Source organism: Pimephales promelas, chromosome 5 (genome assembly GCF_988280905.1).
Source record: "Pimephales promelas chromosome 5, fPimPro1.hap1.1, whole genome shotgun sequence".
In the NCBI taxonomy this organism is placed as follows: domain Eukaryota; kingdom Metazoa; phylum Chordata; class Actinopteri; order Cypriniformes; family Leuciscidae; genus Pimephales; species Pimephales promelas.
Genome location: NC_142773.1, coordinates 26,452,281 through 26,467,629, shown reverse-complemented (window position 1 = coordinate 26,467,629; position 15,349 = coordinate 26,452,281). Strand labels below are relative to the sequence as shown.

The window sequence follows — 15,349 nt, the reverse complement described above, 5'->3', positions numbered from 1 at the left end:
AGAAAATTTATTAAAAAAAACTCTCGTGACTGTAAGAAATCAGTTAAATTTTCATCATGAACATTAAGTTTCATTAAGTAACAATGTTTTGGTTTATTGTTTGATTGTCTTGTGAAAATATAGTAACATCTCTTCTGTTCGTTTATGGTATTTGCAGAGTTCAGGCTGATTAATGCAGTGTCTATTGAGAAGGTCTTGTTTACCTCTATTAGTGGTGTTGTTTGCCCCCACAACCCTCCTATGGTTCAACTTGGGGGCCACCAATGCACAAAGTAAAACACACTACAAAAGAGTATAATAAAACATGCCACTGAACAGGAACGGGGAGAGAAAGAGAGAGACTGCAGGAGAGAGAAGCGAAAGGGAGGGGAGAAGTCGAGAGAGAGAGAGAGAGAGAGAGAGAGAGAGAGAGAGAGAGAGAGAGAGAGAGAGAGAGAGAGAGAGAGAGAGAGAGAGAGAGAGAGAGAGAGAGAGAGAGAGAGAGAGAGAGAGAGAGAGAGAGAGAGAGAGAGAGAGAGAGAGACTTATAAACCTGTCTGAAAACATTCCAATAAACAGTGGAAGAATGTAAGCTTATTTGAGTCTCGTCTAGAATGTCTTTGTCAGTAAATACACACCTTAAAGACAGACACAAACACGCAAATTCTTAAAAGGCAAACATCAAGTGCAAGTGGAAAAAAACCCCAAAAAAAACCATGATCTTATAGTCCTATAACACAGTTTAAAACATGTTTCAATTTAAATGTGTAAATGTCCTTTAACACAGCAACAATATAATTTTTACAAATAATTGTATCATCAAAAATAACTGGACTGAAAACAATTATGTTGGATTTATATAGAATACAAATGCACAATTTTTGCAACACACTTTTTAAGTTAACCCTACTTGAATCAATTTTAGTTAAAATTAACAAGAAAACCTTTGTTGCTTAAATATATGATTGCACTTAACATTCTTTTGAACACAATAAATAAATTAACTTAAGTAATTGCAACTTAACATTTGAGGTCATATAGATTTTAAAAACACAATTAATTGAGTTGAACCAACATAAAAATTGAGCTATAGCATTGACATGTGATTTTGCATTGACATCAATGTAATTTGTGTGACTAAATTATTTGGCTTATTCAAGTAGATAAAAATAAAGAATAAAAAAAAAAAAAAAAAAATAACTATAGGAAATTTACCCAAAAGTCCATTTATATGTCAAATAGCCACATAAAGAGAAAAAGTGTGAAATTACTGTCTTTGCAAACACTTGAATGTGCAACTAACAGTGGTGGAAAGAGTACTGAAAAAACATACTCAAGTAAAAGTACCATTACGTTCCAAAAAATGTAGTGTGAGTAGAGTAAAAAGTACTTGTCCAAAAAACTACTTGAGTAAGAGTAAAAAAGTAGCTTATTTAAAAGTACTCAAGAGTAGTGAGTATTGAGTACTGAGGTGCGGATTCTACCCCTTATAATAAACACTGTGCACTACAATTTATAAATAAAAAAAATGCACATACTGGCATTCACATTATATTTTGTTCTTTGTAAGAAAGATTGAAGAATATCTATTATCCATCTTTTTAAAATGCATCAAAACAGTACACTCATCACCATTTAAATCATATTATTTGGGGGGAAAAGCATTTAAAATTAGGCGAAAAGCCACTGGGCCTGAGCATGTTATTGTTGCACATAAAATATCAATATTCATAACTGTGCAAAGAATTCAAAAACCTTTAGAAACTCAGATGATAGTTCAGCATCACACACCAAGAGATGGGTTAAATAGAGAGATTAAAAAATACCCAATTTCTCTCCAAAACGGTACCAATGTTAGTGTTTTGATAAATGAGAATCACTAATATTATCATATTACCTCAACAAATGCACTGAAAAAGGCTAAGATGAGCTAACACTAATTACACACTTTTATTCCATGCTATTAAATATGTTACAATTTAAACGTAAATGCATTGTTCTAGAAGGGTGGCATCATCCCTTACATTTTACACGGCTACATTTACTCACATTGTAATGCTGATAATATAATTTGTAATAAAAATTGTGCATTAAATAGGGAAGTTATATCCAGGAAACTTTTACAAAAGAAATAAACACACTTTGTCTCTGAAGTCTCGGCGAAGCTGTTTTATCAGCAGCATCCACCAAAAAAAAAAAAAATTCAGCATGAAAAATGTTTTTGCGCAAGTGCACTTGCCAAATGAAGACGGATCATATAATGGATCAATCAAAAAACGCTGTTTATTAACGAGCTGTGCTAATTTATTATTAAGTAATGCAGTTCAAGTTAACGACATGGTGCACTGGTTCTGAATCTGGCGGCATGGCGAGCGCGAGACGCGGCAGTGCACAGATCGTGACGCGCATCTCTCCTGTGATTGTGAAGTAAACGGGAGCGGGAATTCATCGCATTATGAACTCGTCTCGCAATTCCCCCAACCTCAGACCAAATGTTAGGCCATGTAGACAGGCCAGCCTATATAAATATCATATTAAGCAGAAATGTGAAATGTACCTTAGCATATTAGAGGAAGACGCTGATATCTGGATTGAATTGATGCGTGATGAATGCACTTCCACAGCAGTCACGAGTAACAGCAGGAATAGGCGGTAAGTTTTCTATGCTTAATTTGAATTGATGACAGTCACGAGACCGATTACTCGATCCAATCACGTTGATGGATAAAAATAAAATTAAAACAAGCATGTAACGAGTAACGGCCACAAACAGAAGGAAAATAGCGGAGAAAAAGTACCGATACATCACTTAAAATGTACTCAAGTAAAAGTAAAATTACACAATTTTAAACTTAGTCAAAAAAGTACAATTTCTGAAAAAAACTACTTAATTACAGTAACGTGAGTATTTGTAATTCGTTACTTTACACCCCTGGCAACTAATATAAAGTGCTTTTATGCTGAACCAAGGTCTGAAAACTCTACACGTGAAGCAGTGTTATTACTCTATCCTATGGTATTTATTAACTTTTGAATAGTATTATTTTATTTCAGTTAGTTTGCCAAGTTCATCTAATATTTATGTTTTATTTCAATTAACAAAAATATTGTTTTATAGTTTTAATTTTAGTTACCAAAAACATAAACGTGATGAACCTTCCCAAAAACAACTCCCAAAACCTCAAACTCCGTTTACATCAAAATCTACTGTAACTTTTATGTGCTGTTTTGATATGGCTGGTAACAGGAGAACATTATTTAAAGTAAATTATCCAGTTGAAGTATTTGTAAAAATTAAATAAATGTACAGCTTAATTAAAATATTTTCTGGCACTTTTGGCACCGTAATCGTATGAACAGATAAGTTGACTTACAGGACTTGTATTTTAAAAAGCTTGTTTCCGGTCCTGTCAGGAAACTCCTCTTCTGGAAAATAAAAAAATAAAAGTGGATGGTGTCCCGTAAACCGAGCGGTTGTCTTGATATTATCTGGCTAAATCTCGACGACTTAAAATTCAACCTGGACCGTTTAAATGGACAAATAAGGTGAGGGAATAACGCCTCTTTTGCCATAGTCCTACAATGAGTATCGCCACCTGTGAAAAGCTGCTAAATCAAAACAAGTCCAGCACTTCGCTAAGCTAGAGCTAAGGGACACTCCGTTAGCCAGTGTGTAAACAGTGAGTCTCTTTCACAGATAATATCACTACTTTGACGTTATGTGCATTAGAGCTGTACATTTATTTTCTTGGTTCTGCCTAAAGGAAATCTGCTAGTGCGTAAGGTTTGAATAAGGATACTCTGGGCCCTGTCAAATTGGTTATCATTATCAACAACACGAGAAATATTTCATTTGCCTATTTTTAAAATGTCATTCTAACGTCCATAACATCGAGTTAGTTTGTGTATATATTTGCCTGATTGAAGTCACATTTCTATTTTGCTGCATTGTCTTAATTCAGCATTTCACTCTCCAGATCAACCATTTTACTCACACGAGTTTAAACTTAATTAAATAGGTTTTAGACGGATATCACAGCGGTTAAATGGCAATATATAACACGTCTAAGTTACTCTACATGTATTTTTTGTTAAGGAATGTTCATCACATTCCGATAGAGTCAGTGAATTAATTTGTGATGTATGGTATGGGCGTGTGTTGCTGTCATATTTGCTTTTCGTGCTGTTTTCAAGCTTGTTTGCATAGAGTTCAAACTGCTTGATCTCTAGATAATCATTTTTAAGGTAGCAACTTTTTTGGTGCAATATTCAGATTGCTCATGCATGCACAGATGTGTCTGTAATCATGTTGGCATGCTTTGAATGTATTTTTAAGTAAGGGTTTTAATCTTTTAATTACTTCTTATCTGAATTAGGGAAGTATTTAAAATTAAAATGGTCACTTCTTATTTTTTTATGGAATGTTGCAGTATTTATTAACTGAATGATTTATCTATGCGCTTCCCCTCTCTCTTGTAATGATATTTCTTCTCTGAATCAATCAAATCCCGCCCTACTTTTTTCTTGTTTGAGATTTGGGTTACATCACACTATATATATATATATATATATATATATATATATATATATTAGCAGATACTTATTCATAAACATAATCTTACATTTTTTTTTTTTCCTAAGGGGTACCAGTGCACGCCTAGATACCACAGGAATGGATATCACAAGTCGTTGCACCCTGGGTGACCCCAACAAGCTCCCAGAGGGAGTGCCTCAACCTGCCCGGATGCCCTACATCTCGGACAAGCACCCTCGGCAGACTTTGGAAGTCATCAACCTGCTCCGCAAGCATCGAGAGCTGTGCGATGTGGTTTTGGTGGTGGGAGCCAAGAAGATTTATGCACACCGTGTGATCCTGTCCGCCTGCAGCCCCTATTTCAGAGCCATGTTCACGGGGGAACTGGCCGAGAGCAGGCAGACGGAAGTCGTCATCCGGGATATTGATGAACGAGCCATGGAGCTGCTCATCGACTTTGCCTACACCTCACAGGTATGCATTTCTATTGCTGTATGTTCAATATTAGAGCTGCACTAAATGTTCAAGTATTGTACATTTTTATATCAAGCTGCAATGCTTGTATTGAAGTTCAATATTAAACTTTAAACCAGCTGATGTAAATTGTGTTGTGGCCTGCAGGTGACCGTGGAGGAGGGAAATGTGCAGACTTTGCTGCCTGCTGCTTGTTTGTTGCAGCTGGCAGAGATTCAGGAAGCCTGCTGTGAATTCCTCAAGCGCCAACTTGACCCCTCAAACTGCTTAGGCATCAGGGCCTTCGCCGACACTCACTCCTGCAGAGAGCTGCTCCGTATTGCTGATAAATTCACTCAGCATAACTTTCAGGAGGTAATGGCTGACCTCCACACACCCTCTATTGTGTTGACAATGAATGTTCCATGACTTTGAACTTAAGTCTTTTTGTTTTCTTTTCTCATTTGTTTTTGCTGTCTTTGGTTGTGGAGCACAGGTCTAAATGTCCTCTCTATTAATCATAAATGCAATTACAATGTAGCTAACACTTTACTGTAAAGTTCAATAAGTTAATTTTAGTTTATATATTAGGTCTCTGTTAATCATTTAATTTATAAATCTATTGTTCACTGAACCACTGCTAATTTATTTTGTTCATAATACATTCACTTTAATTTATACATTTACATTTAGTCATTTAGCAGACGCTTTTATCCAAAACGACTTCCAACTGAGGACCAAACCAAGCGAGTCATCGTGAAGAGGCAAAAACAACGCAAGAAGTGCTCAAAATACAAAGTTCAAACATTGTTCGGAGTAGCATAAGCCAGATAAGTGAGGATTTGAAGGAAAAGGAACGATTTTTTTTTATTATTTTTTTTAAAAACAATGTAAAACACTTTTACAATGTAAAATTTTATACAATGTAAAACACTTTTTAAAATATATTTTATAATATATATATATATATATATATATATATATATATATATACACACACACACACACACACACACACACACACACACACACACACACACACACTGTGTGTATATTTCAAACCTTATTTCTTTCTTCTGCTGTACTCAAAGGAAGATATTTTGAAGAATTCTGGTTGTAATTATCATAAGGATTGTTACATTCCTGGAAATGTAATACATTTCAGACAATTTAGAAAAAAAATGCTATTTCAGGCCTTGAGAAGTCATCGAAATAAATAGTCAATATAAATGTTTTTTAAAATAGTAATTTAAAATATTTCTTCGGTTTTTACTTTGAAAAAAATTAGACTGATCAGAAAGATCCCTGTATGTGCCTTAAGTGTGACTTCCTTGTTTCTAATTTTAGCCATGGACTTAACCTTTCCATCAACTAGTTTAGAGTTTCCCTGATGGCCGTGTAACCCTGTTATGTTTGACTCATGGGAAGAGCCCCCATTGCTGGTATCAAATTACCACCCTCCTTATTTCTTTATTTAGTTTAAAAGGGTCATGCATTGCTGGTGTTATGGGTTAAATTCCCAGGAAAAATATAAACTATCTATGTATGACCCTGTGAATATGTTTATACAAATAATTGTGATCTGCTTCTTGAAAGGAATTGATACCTGTCACATGGCCTGTTCATGTTTCTAATAATGTGTGCCTTTTAGGTGATGGAGAGTGAAGAGTTCATGCTGCTGCCAGCCAACCAGCTGATAGACATCATCTCCAGTGATGAGCTCAATGTTCGGAGTGAGGAGCAGGTGTTTAATGCTGTAATGGCCTGGGTTAAATACAGCATTCAGGAGCGCCGGCCTCAGCTGCCACAGGTCGGATATAAGCATATGAATCACTATAGACATACTGCTTGTTGACTAGCTGAAGATGTTACCATATCTATACCAATTAATAGTCACTGTACTTCCTTGATAATAAATCCGAGAACAGGGCTACAACAACCACAATGAAATGACCTTTCAAAATAGATAATGCTTTACAATGAACTCTGTTAAAGAGCTACATACTGCAATTTAGTTCATTTTTTAAAAAAAACATCTTTTACATGTATATTATGTTATTATTTAGACTTAGATAAAATTCATGAGACATCGCATCCGTTTTTGTGATGGCAACAGGTTCTGCAACATGTGCGTCTTCCCCTCTTGAGCCCGAAGTTTCTGGTTGGGACAGTGGGTTCAGATCCTCTGATCAAGAGTGATGAGGAGTGTAGGTACGTGTGAATAACAGTGCTATAAATTACTTCAATAATTGGACTATTGTAGTATTTACCATATCATCCACACTGGCCACTACAGATTAATTTTACGAGAGATCAATATCTAATAAAGACCATAACTGAACGAACCGTGATTGTTTTAACTGCTATTGGTCTCTTTACTGGTCAGCTCATTCTTATAGAAAAGTTTATGTAGTGAGACCAGATTTTTCTAAGACAAACTTTGAAAACTTTATGTTAATATATCTTGACATAATTTTGTGTGTATTTGATATTCAAGCGCAACAAGCCATGAAAGACAACTGAACTGTCTGTTTATATAAAAAAAAAAAACCCTGAAATTTGTATATAAAACCTTTTCAGGTCTATGAAATTTCTTGTTTTAATGTAAATTTTATGTATGTGTATATACGTGTGTATATATATCAGCACATATTAATCAACACTTTTTGCTCTATTAGGGACTTGGTCGATGAAGCAAAGAACTACCTTCTGCTACCACAAGAGCGCCCCCTAATGCAGGGGCCCAGAACCCGACCCAGAAAGCCTATTCGCTGTGGAGAAGTACTGTTTGCTGGTCAGTTTTAGTTCTTATCCCACTGATTGATTTTTTTTTTTTTCACTTTCGAAGATTTTCATCTGACTTAAGCAGTCGTGCGACGCGAGTTCTGTTTTGTGACTGTTGTCCTATCTGCCAGTGGGAGGTTGGTGCAGTGGTGATGCCATCTCAAGCGTTGAGCGCTACGACCCCCAGACCAATGAGTGGAGGATGGTGGCGTCCATGAGCAAACGGCGCTGTGGAGTTGGTGTCAGTGTTCTGGATGATCTGTTGTATGCTGTTGGTGGACACGACGGCTCGTCTTATCTCAATAGTGTGGAAAGGTGCTGCTTGAATTATACAAATTAATCAGCATTTATCTAGAATCTAATGAATAAATCCTCACAGAATTAAATAAATTACATTTTTATGGATAAATACGAGCTCTACGTTTCCACCCTCTGCTGGATCTCTCAGGTATGACCCAAAGACTAACCAGTGGAGCAGTGATGTCGCCCCTACTAGCACCTGCAGGACCAGTGTGGGTGTTGCTGTATTAGGGGGTTACCTGTATGCTGTGGGAGGTCAGGATGGCGTTTCCTGTCTCAACATTGTAGAAAGGTTAGTATTAAAATAATTAGATGATTATTATCTAAATATATCCACGGGCATGCCTTGCATTTTCATTTGGTAGGGGATATAATGAGATATGTACTTTATATATATATATATATATATATATATATATATATATATATATATATATATATATTTATTTATTCATTTTTCTTTCAGGTATGATCCGAAAGAGAATAAGTGGACACGTGTTGCCTCAATGAGTACCAGACGGTTGGGTGTGGCTGTAGCCGTATTAGGAGGTTTTCTTTATGCAGTGGGCGGCTCAGATGGCACGTCCCCACTAAATACAGGTAAATACAGGAAGATGTAGATGCAAAACTCAGTAACATTGGAGTCAGACCAAAGTGATCAGATATCAGGATTTCTATTTTAAATAAATGCTGTTCCTTTTTTTATTTATCAAAGAGTTTTGAAGAGAATTCAACAAAAATATTAAAGAGATTTCAACATTGAAAATAATAAAAAAAAATGGCTGCTTAAAATTAAGCTTTACCATCACAGGAATAAATTACATTTTTAAATAACCGTTTTCTAGTTTATTATATTCTAAAATGTTATAATGTTTCACAAAATGACAGGTTTTATTGTATATTTCATCAAGTAAATGCAGCCTTGGTGAACTTGAGAGACTTTCAAAACATTTAAAAAATCTGACTGATCCCAAACATTTGAACAGTAGTGCTGATTGCTGAATTTCTGGTATTCTAAAGGAAATAGAGAATGTTTATTAACAGTTATTTTGTTGGCAGTGGAGCGGTATAACCCGCAAGAGAACCGCTGGCATACGGTGGCACCCATGGGGACCCGTCGGAAACACCTGGGCTGTGCCGTGTACCAGGACATGATCTACTCTGTGGGCGGCAGAGACGATACCACAGAACTGAGCAGCGCTGAGCGATACAACCCCAGAACCAATCAGTGGTCCCCTGTGGTCGCCATGACGTCCAGAAGAAGCGGGGTATGTGATTCTTTGATCTCGTTTCAGCCTCTTATAAAAGAATTGCCCAACAAACAGATTCTCTCTTTTGTTCTAGGTTGGTTTAGCAGTAGTAAATGGCCAGTTGATGGCAGTTGGAGGTTTTGATGGTACCACGTACCTGAAAACTATTGAAGTCTATGACCCTGATGCCAACACGTGGAGGTAAATACGCACAGGATTTTTCAAAAGTTTGGGGGCAGTAAGATGATTTAAAAAAAAAAAAAAAAAAAAAAGGTTTATTCAACAAGGATGCATTAAATTGATCAAAAGTCACAGCAAAAACTTTTATGTTGTTACTATTTTTTTCTATTCATCAAAGGATCCTGAAAAAAAGTATCAGCTTTTCATTTCAATGATTTCTGAAGGGTCATGTGACACTGACAAATGGAGTAATGGCTGCTGAAAATTCAGCTTTGCCATCACAGGAATAAAATACGTCACTGTTTTAATGTATTTTTGATTAACTAAATGCAGCCTTGGTGAACATAACAGACAAATGTTTGAACCTGATTCACATCATTTGTGATTTGCCAGTCATTAATTGTTTTTTTTCCCCCACTCCTTAAGGCTCTATGGTGGAATGAACTACAGGAGGTTGGGAGGTGGCGTTGGTGTAATAAAAATGACTCACTGTGAATCACATATATGGTAACAACTACAGTATCCATCTCACAGATGCCTCACCATAGCTCGTTCCTCATAAAGACATTGTGCATCATGCAAGAGGAAATCCTGGTTAAAAACTGAGTGATGTCTCCAGTTACTGAGATGGCAAACCAAAGGTATACCATCTCTGGCAGCTGCTCTGAGGAGACTCACCTGTACGGCCATAGAGCATCACTACATTTTGTTTTTACATTTGGTTTCTCTTTCATACTTGAGCATAGCCTAAGGTAACAATTTGAAGAGCGAAGCAGCAGCCGGAAAAGCATCAGTTTGTTTTTATGGATAGAACTAGGCTGCTGTCGGTCTGTTTGACTGCGTTGAAGAATTACAGTAACCTGAAACACATCACTGGGGACACATCACAGTTTTTCTGATTGATGTTCTGGTCTGAATTGTTCTGGCACTGTGATTTCTTTTAGCTTTTTTTTTTTTATGAGTTGTACACTGAGCATCATATGTTCCTGCATTCGTACCAGATGTAAGCAGATTAGTTGATCTTTTGTTTAAATCCTTGGTGTACTGAAATATTGCAATCTAACGAAGGCTGTTGCAGAAGAAAAGAAGTTATTTTTGAAGCAGTCAAAAACAGCTTTGATGCATAACCAATTTGTTTACTTTTGATACAACTGAATGCATCAATGAATCAGTCCATGCACTTTAATCCACTAAGATTTTTTTCTATTGAAGTCTGTATTTTTTTTCCTTTAAAATATAGTTGGATGTATTGCAGGGTTCATCAAATCAAACCCTAGAGGGCCAGTCATGCACAGTTTAGATCAAACCATGATCGAACTCGCCTACCGGCAATTTTCTAGTAACTCTGAAGAGCTTGTTCAGGTGTGTTTGATTAGAATTGGAACTCAACTCTGCAGGGCAGTTGCTCTCCAGGACTGGATTTGAAGAACCCTGATGTATCGTTTTATGCAAGTATGAGGGCTAGGGTAAAAAAAAGTTTCTGAAATTTCAGAACAAACAGGTTTCTATTTTTAGCAGCCTGTACGTATGGTCAGAAACGTGATGTTAAACTTGTTACTGAATATGAGATGAATCTCTTTGAAATGTTCAACTGCCCTTTGATTTTTTTTTATGAACACTAATTTTCCCCACAGGACAGTATCGCGTTCTATTTTGGTGTTGAAAAACGGTTACATAAAGTATATCTTCCATGATCTTACCTTATTTAATTTTAAAGATGTTCAACTGTCTATACATTTCAAAACTTTTAAAAATAAAATAAAACAGGAAAAAATATCTAAATGCTTTAAGTCAATTCTGAAATTGTGTTGACAAGTGATCAGTGGTTCTCAAATATTTTCTCTGGTACTTTTATTGTAATGATGACAAAGCTGCATGTTTTAAAATATTTTTATTTCTGAAACTAGGAGTGACAAATTAATGTGATTAAAAACACTATTAAAACATCAATACATGTTAATCTGTTTACAGGTTAGAGATTAGTTAACTTATTAGCTTATTAACTTTAGGTTGAGAACTAATGGTTTAGATTTTTCAAATCTAGATTAGTAAAAAAAGTTAATTTAAACCTCATACAAATTGGGGGTTTGTTGAAATATACCTATATATAGAAATACAAAATCAACTTTAGATCTGTGCTTTATTGTAAGACAAAAGGTTACCCAATTATAAAACATTGTTATGCACATCCTAGGTCATTTTCTGATGTAAATGTTTAAATGAAAGGATGTGTCATGAGTGCAGATGAATCAAAGTAATATCCAACAACAGAAACAATTTCACAATTTAAAATCCAAAATAACTTAATCCCTCCAAGTTCCAACAAAATCTGCTTGCAAGTTCTACCTACATACTTTGGAAATCATTATACATTTCAACTGTTAGATGCTGACATTATTGGCACTGAAAACAAAACTTAATAGGATAATTTCAGAAGCCATAAACCCTGTCAAACAAAAATCAAGCCAGCCGCAACTCATTACTAAGTGATTTACATACTTTTAAGGGTACAAAATGTTTGCATTTAATATCAACATATGTTACAATATACTAATTACAGATATTAACATATTTGTGTGAACTATTTATAAGCACCTATACATATAGTAGTGATACATTTACAAAGTTGACAAATTAAAAGTATTTGTGATAAATGAGTTGCATCACATTAATATTAGCCTTATGGACTGATATACATGTTATTTATCTTGATAAACAGTCTTAGGAAAGAAAACCGGGATTCAAAAGCAGAATAAAAACGAGCTCAGTTTTAAAAGCTAGAAAACAGAAATATTTTACAGCACAAAAAATAAATATGACACGATAAGCTTTAAAAGATATAAAAGTTTAGATGTCATGCAAAACAAAAACAGCAACAAAAAAATATTTACAAATCTAAAATAGAAAGATTTTAGGTTAGCATTTTCAGAAGGGCACATTCTGTCAGGAGGGTAAGCAAGGTGGTGATGTAGTCACTGTTTCCGATCTGAAAAGAGAAAAATAGTTTTAAAAATATCAGAACATACTGTAAAGATATAACTAATGCTAAATATACAATGAACAGAGAGGACACATAGCAATTACCTTGATTTTCCCATCAAGCTGTGCTGATCCCAAAGCGGTAGATACTTTTACAAGCGTACCAGCAGACAGGTAGATCTTGAAGTGTCTGAAAAAATGAGTCTCCAGCCCGTTCATGAAAGACTGGACCTCTTTAATATCGATCCGGTCATCTGTACTCTCCTCTGCGTGAATACTGTTCCACAGCTCCCATGCATCCTGTGGATTCACCGTGTACGAGACATCCAGGGGTGGCTGCGTCGGAAGGCTCCAGGCCAGTTTCAGATACCTGATATTGTAGGTGGGATGGCAACCAGTCCACAAAGCAGCAAGCCAATTGAGAGTGGTGGAGTTTAAAGCCAAAGAGCCAAAGTTGCAATCAAAAGCTCTCTCGAACCAGGATTTAACCAGGGTCGTAAGAGACTCAGGTCCACTCGTGCAAAACAAAGGCAAGCTGACAAAATCTGGAGGCAGCGACCTCAGGTACTCTGGATTCCCATTGACGCACGTTAGCCAACCACGCCAGACAACTTTCGGTGCATCTGCTGCTGCGGCAAACACAGGTTTGGATTGGATCTGAGGGAATAAGAGAAAAACGGCATGAATGCGGTATATGTATAAAGTATTGTTCAAGATTTGTGGTTGGTTTTAATGTTGGATGCATTTATTTGATAAATACAGCAAACAGTAATATTGCGAAATACACGTTTCCTAAAAATGGTGTTCAAGAGTTGAAAATGGTTTTGATTTTTTTTTTTAAACCATAATGCACCCACCCTCCACTATTCTTTGGTGAATAGGAACTTCCAAATAATGCCATTTTATAACAGTAAAAATATTTTTACTTCAATTTAAGAATGAAAGGGATAGTTTACCCTAAAATTCTGTCATTATTTACTCATCCTCAGATTTTTCCAAACCGGTTAACATTTCTATGTTTTGGTGAACGCAAAAGAAGATATTTTGAAGAATGTGGGAAATTCAACAGTTCTGGAGCACCACTGACTTCCATAGTTGTTTTTTTCCTACTATGGAAGTCATTGGTGCCCCAAAGCAGTGTCGAAATATCTTCCTTTGTGTTGAGCAGAACAAAGAAATGTATACAGGTTTGGAACAATTAAGGGTGAGTAAATGATGACAGAATTTTTGGATGAACTATCCCTTTAATTTCTTAAAAACAATAACAATATCTTAGTCTGTTAGACTTACCTGAATGAAAACAGTCTCAGCATCCTCATCCGTCTCAGCCAGTCCAAGAACTGCAGTAAATGTGACCTTGAATCCCTCCTCTAACCCGACTTCAACTGCAACTCCTTGCTGCTTCTCTGCTACGATGAAGGCTGAGAGATGCTTGGAATATGATTTTAGCTGTGTATGTCTGAAGCAATGCAAAGGAGTGACATAGGACAGCTTCCACTCATTTTTCACCAGAAGAGCAATATGCTCGGGGTCAACCTTGTTCTGTAGAAAGAATAAATGTATTTGTCACTCAAGCAAATCTATGTCAGAAACAGCATTTTGAGGTGGAGTCATTTCCATGGTTTCTTACAGTGATGATTTGTGATTTGGCAGCCCCTCTACTGGTTGGGATCTTCAAGACTGTTAAATGTCCTGGTGTTTGCCAGAAATATGAGGGTGCTTCCACACAGCTCCGGCCATAACTTTTGCTTCTGCGAGTTACAGGTCTGCTGGCAGGTGTACCGACGGCACTGCATGGTTAAAAGAAGCAACAGGGACACACAAATTTTAATCCTTTCAGTGTTATTTAATAAAACGTTAATGGGCTGGTTTCACAAACAGGGCTTAGATTAAGCCAGGATTAGTTAGGACCTTATTACTTCAATTCAGAGAGGTCTGCTCACACGGGTCAAGCACGTTTGGTTGAGATATTGTTTCAATGTGATAATGCTGATCAGTGTTTACATGTGAACAAAAGCCTAAATTCAATCCGTTCATCATTATATAGTGACCGACACTTTTTTCTGAAGCGTCAACTTATCAGTTGCGTACAGACATGCGTAACGTTACGTTAAAGTTAGCGGTCTATGAACATGGATTAAGCTCTCATATTTTATTAAAAGATCTTTGTGTTCCGAAGATGAACGAAAGTCTTACGGGTTTGGAACGACATAATTGAGGGTGAGTAATTATTGACATCATTTTCATTTTTCATTCAACTATTTAAGTAGATTCAATAAACGTGCATTAGAAAATAAACATTTACTGGTGTGCTGCGCATCTTGAGACAAAACAACGGCACTAACATAACAGTTACTATTTTACGATATGTCAATGCAAATTGCTTTCGGTTAAAACAGTTATAAGTCGTAACTATACGTTTAAAATATAACGTTAGCCTACTTAAAATGTCATTTTTTAGGTTTAAAGCATTTAATCACAAAACAAAAGACAACACTTCTGACAATCGCGATTATTAGCAGTTCGCTTCCACCACTAACTAGCTACATGATTGATGTTTTTAGTTTTAGGAAAAAGCTATGTGTTGATTTAAAAAAAAATAAATAAATAAACCTGCGGGTCAAAATTCCCTTCTAAGACGAGCTAAAAGTTAGAATCCACCGTACCTGCCTCTCCCCTCCATGATGAACAAAACACACCGAGCCAAAAAAAAAAATCAGGAAGAGGATTTGAACATCCCGCTTTCCCATCATGCAACGGGGCGGCGCAGGAACACTAATCGATTGCTGCTAGCAAGGACAAATGTGTATCATATATTTTCTACATTTAGTTTACTTTAAACCATATTTACCTAGATCAATAATTGGCGGTGACCAATGTAAAAGAATGG

General features: G+C 36.1%; 2 protein-coding genes across 2 annotated transcripts; one reads left to right on the top strand and one right to left on the bottom strand.

The window, feature by feature from the left end:
- Positions 1–3,368: 3,368 nt before the first annotated feature.
- klhl20 (kelch-like family member 20) lies at positions 3,369–11,256 on the top strand. Its single transcript, XM_039654738.2, has 12 exons — positions 3,369–3,525; positions 4,621–4,987; positions 5,135–5,341; positions 6,618–6,776; positions 7,083–7,177; positions 7,645–7,760; positions 7,882–8,065; positions 8,199–8,342; positions 8,517–8,650; positions 9,110–9,318; positions 9,395–9,501; positions 9,907–11,256. Exons 1-12 carry the CDS (start codon positions 3,431–3,433, stop codon positions 9,989–9,991), a joined length of 1,902 nt encoding a protein of 633 aa, XP_039510672.1. The 5' UTR covers positions 3,369–3,430; the 3' UTR covers positions 9,992–11,256.
- Positions 11,257–11,357: 101 nt separating this feature from the next.
- cenpl (centromere protein L) lies at positions 11,358–15,207 on the bottom strand. The gene is made up of 5 exons (XM_039654739.2): positions 15,126–15,207; positions 14,090–14,249; positions 13,750–14,001; positions 12,565–13,116; positions 11,358–12,466 (listed from the first exon to the last, which is right to left on the bottom strand). Exons 1-5 carry the CDS (start codon positions 15,140–15,142, stop codon positions 12,392–12,394), a joined length of 1,056 nt encoding a protein of 351 aa, XP_039510673.2. The 5' UTR covers positions 15,143–15,207; the 3' UTR covers positions 11,358–12,391.
- Between the last annotated feature and the right edge of the window lie 142 nt (positions 15,208–15,349).

Bases quoted from the DNA above. Each gene is read 5' to 3' on its own strand.
- klhl20 (XM_039654738.2), top strand. From the start codon at position 3,431: ATGGTGTCCCGTAAACCGAGCGGTTGTCTTGATATTATCTGGCTAAAT. The intron at 3,526-4,620 runs GTGAGGGAATAA...TTTTTTCCTAAG, and splicing joins CGTTTAAATGGACAAATAAG to GGGTACCAGTGCACGCCTAG. The intron at 6,777-7,082 runs GTCGGATATAAG...TGATGGCAACAG, and splicing joins GCCGGCCTCAGCTGCCACAG to GTTCTGCAACATGTGCGTCT.
- cenpl (XM_039654739.2), bottom strand. The intron at 13,117-13,749 runs GTAAGTCTAACA...TTATTCCCTCAG, and splicing joins CTGAGACTGTTTTCATTCAG to ATCCAATCCAAACCTGTGTT. The intron at 12,467-12,564 runs GTAATTGCTATG...TTCTCTTTTCAG, and splicing joins AGCTTGATGGGAAAATCAAG to ATCGGAAACAGTGACTACAT.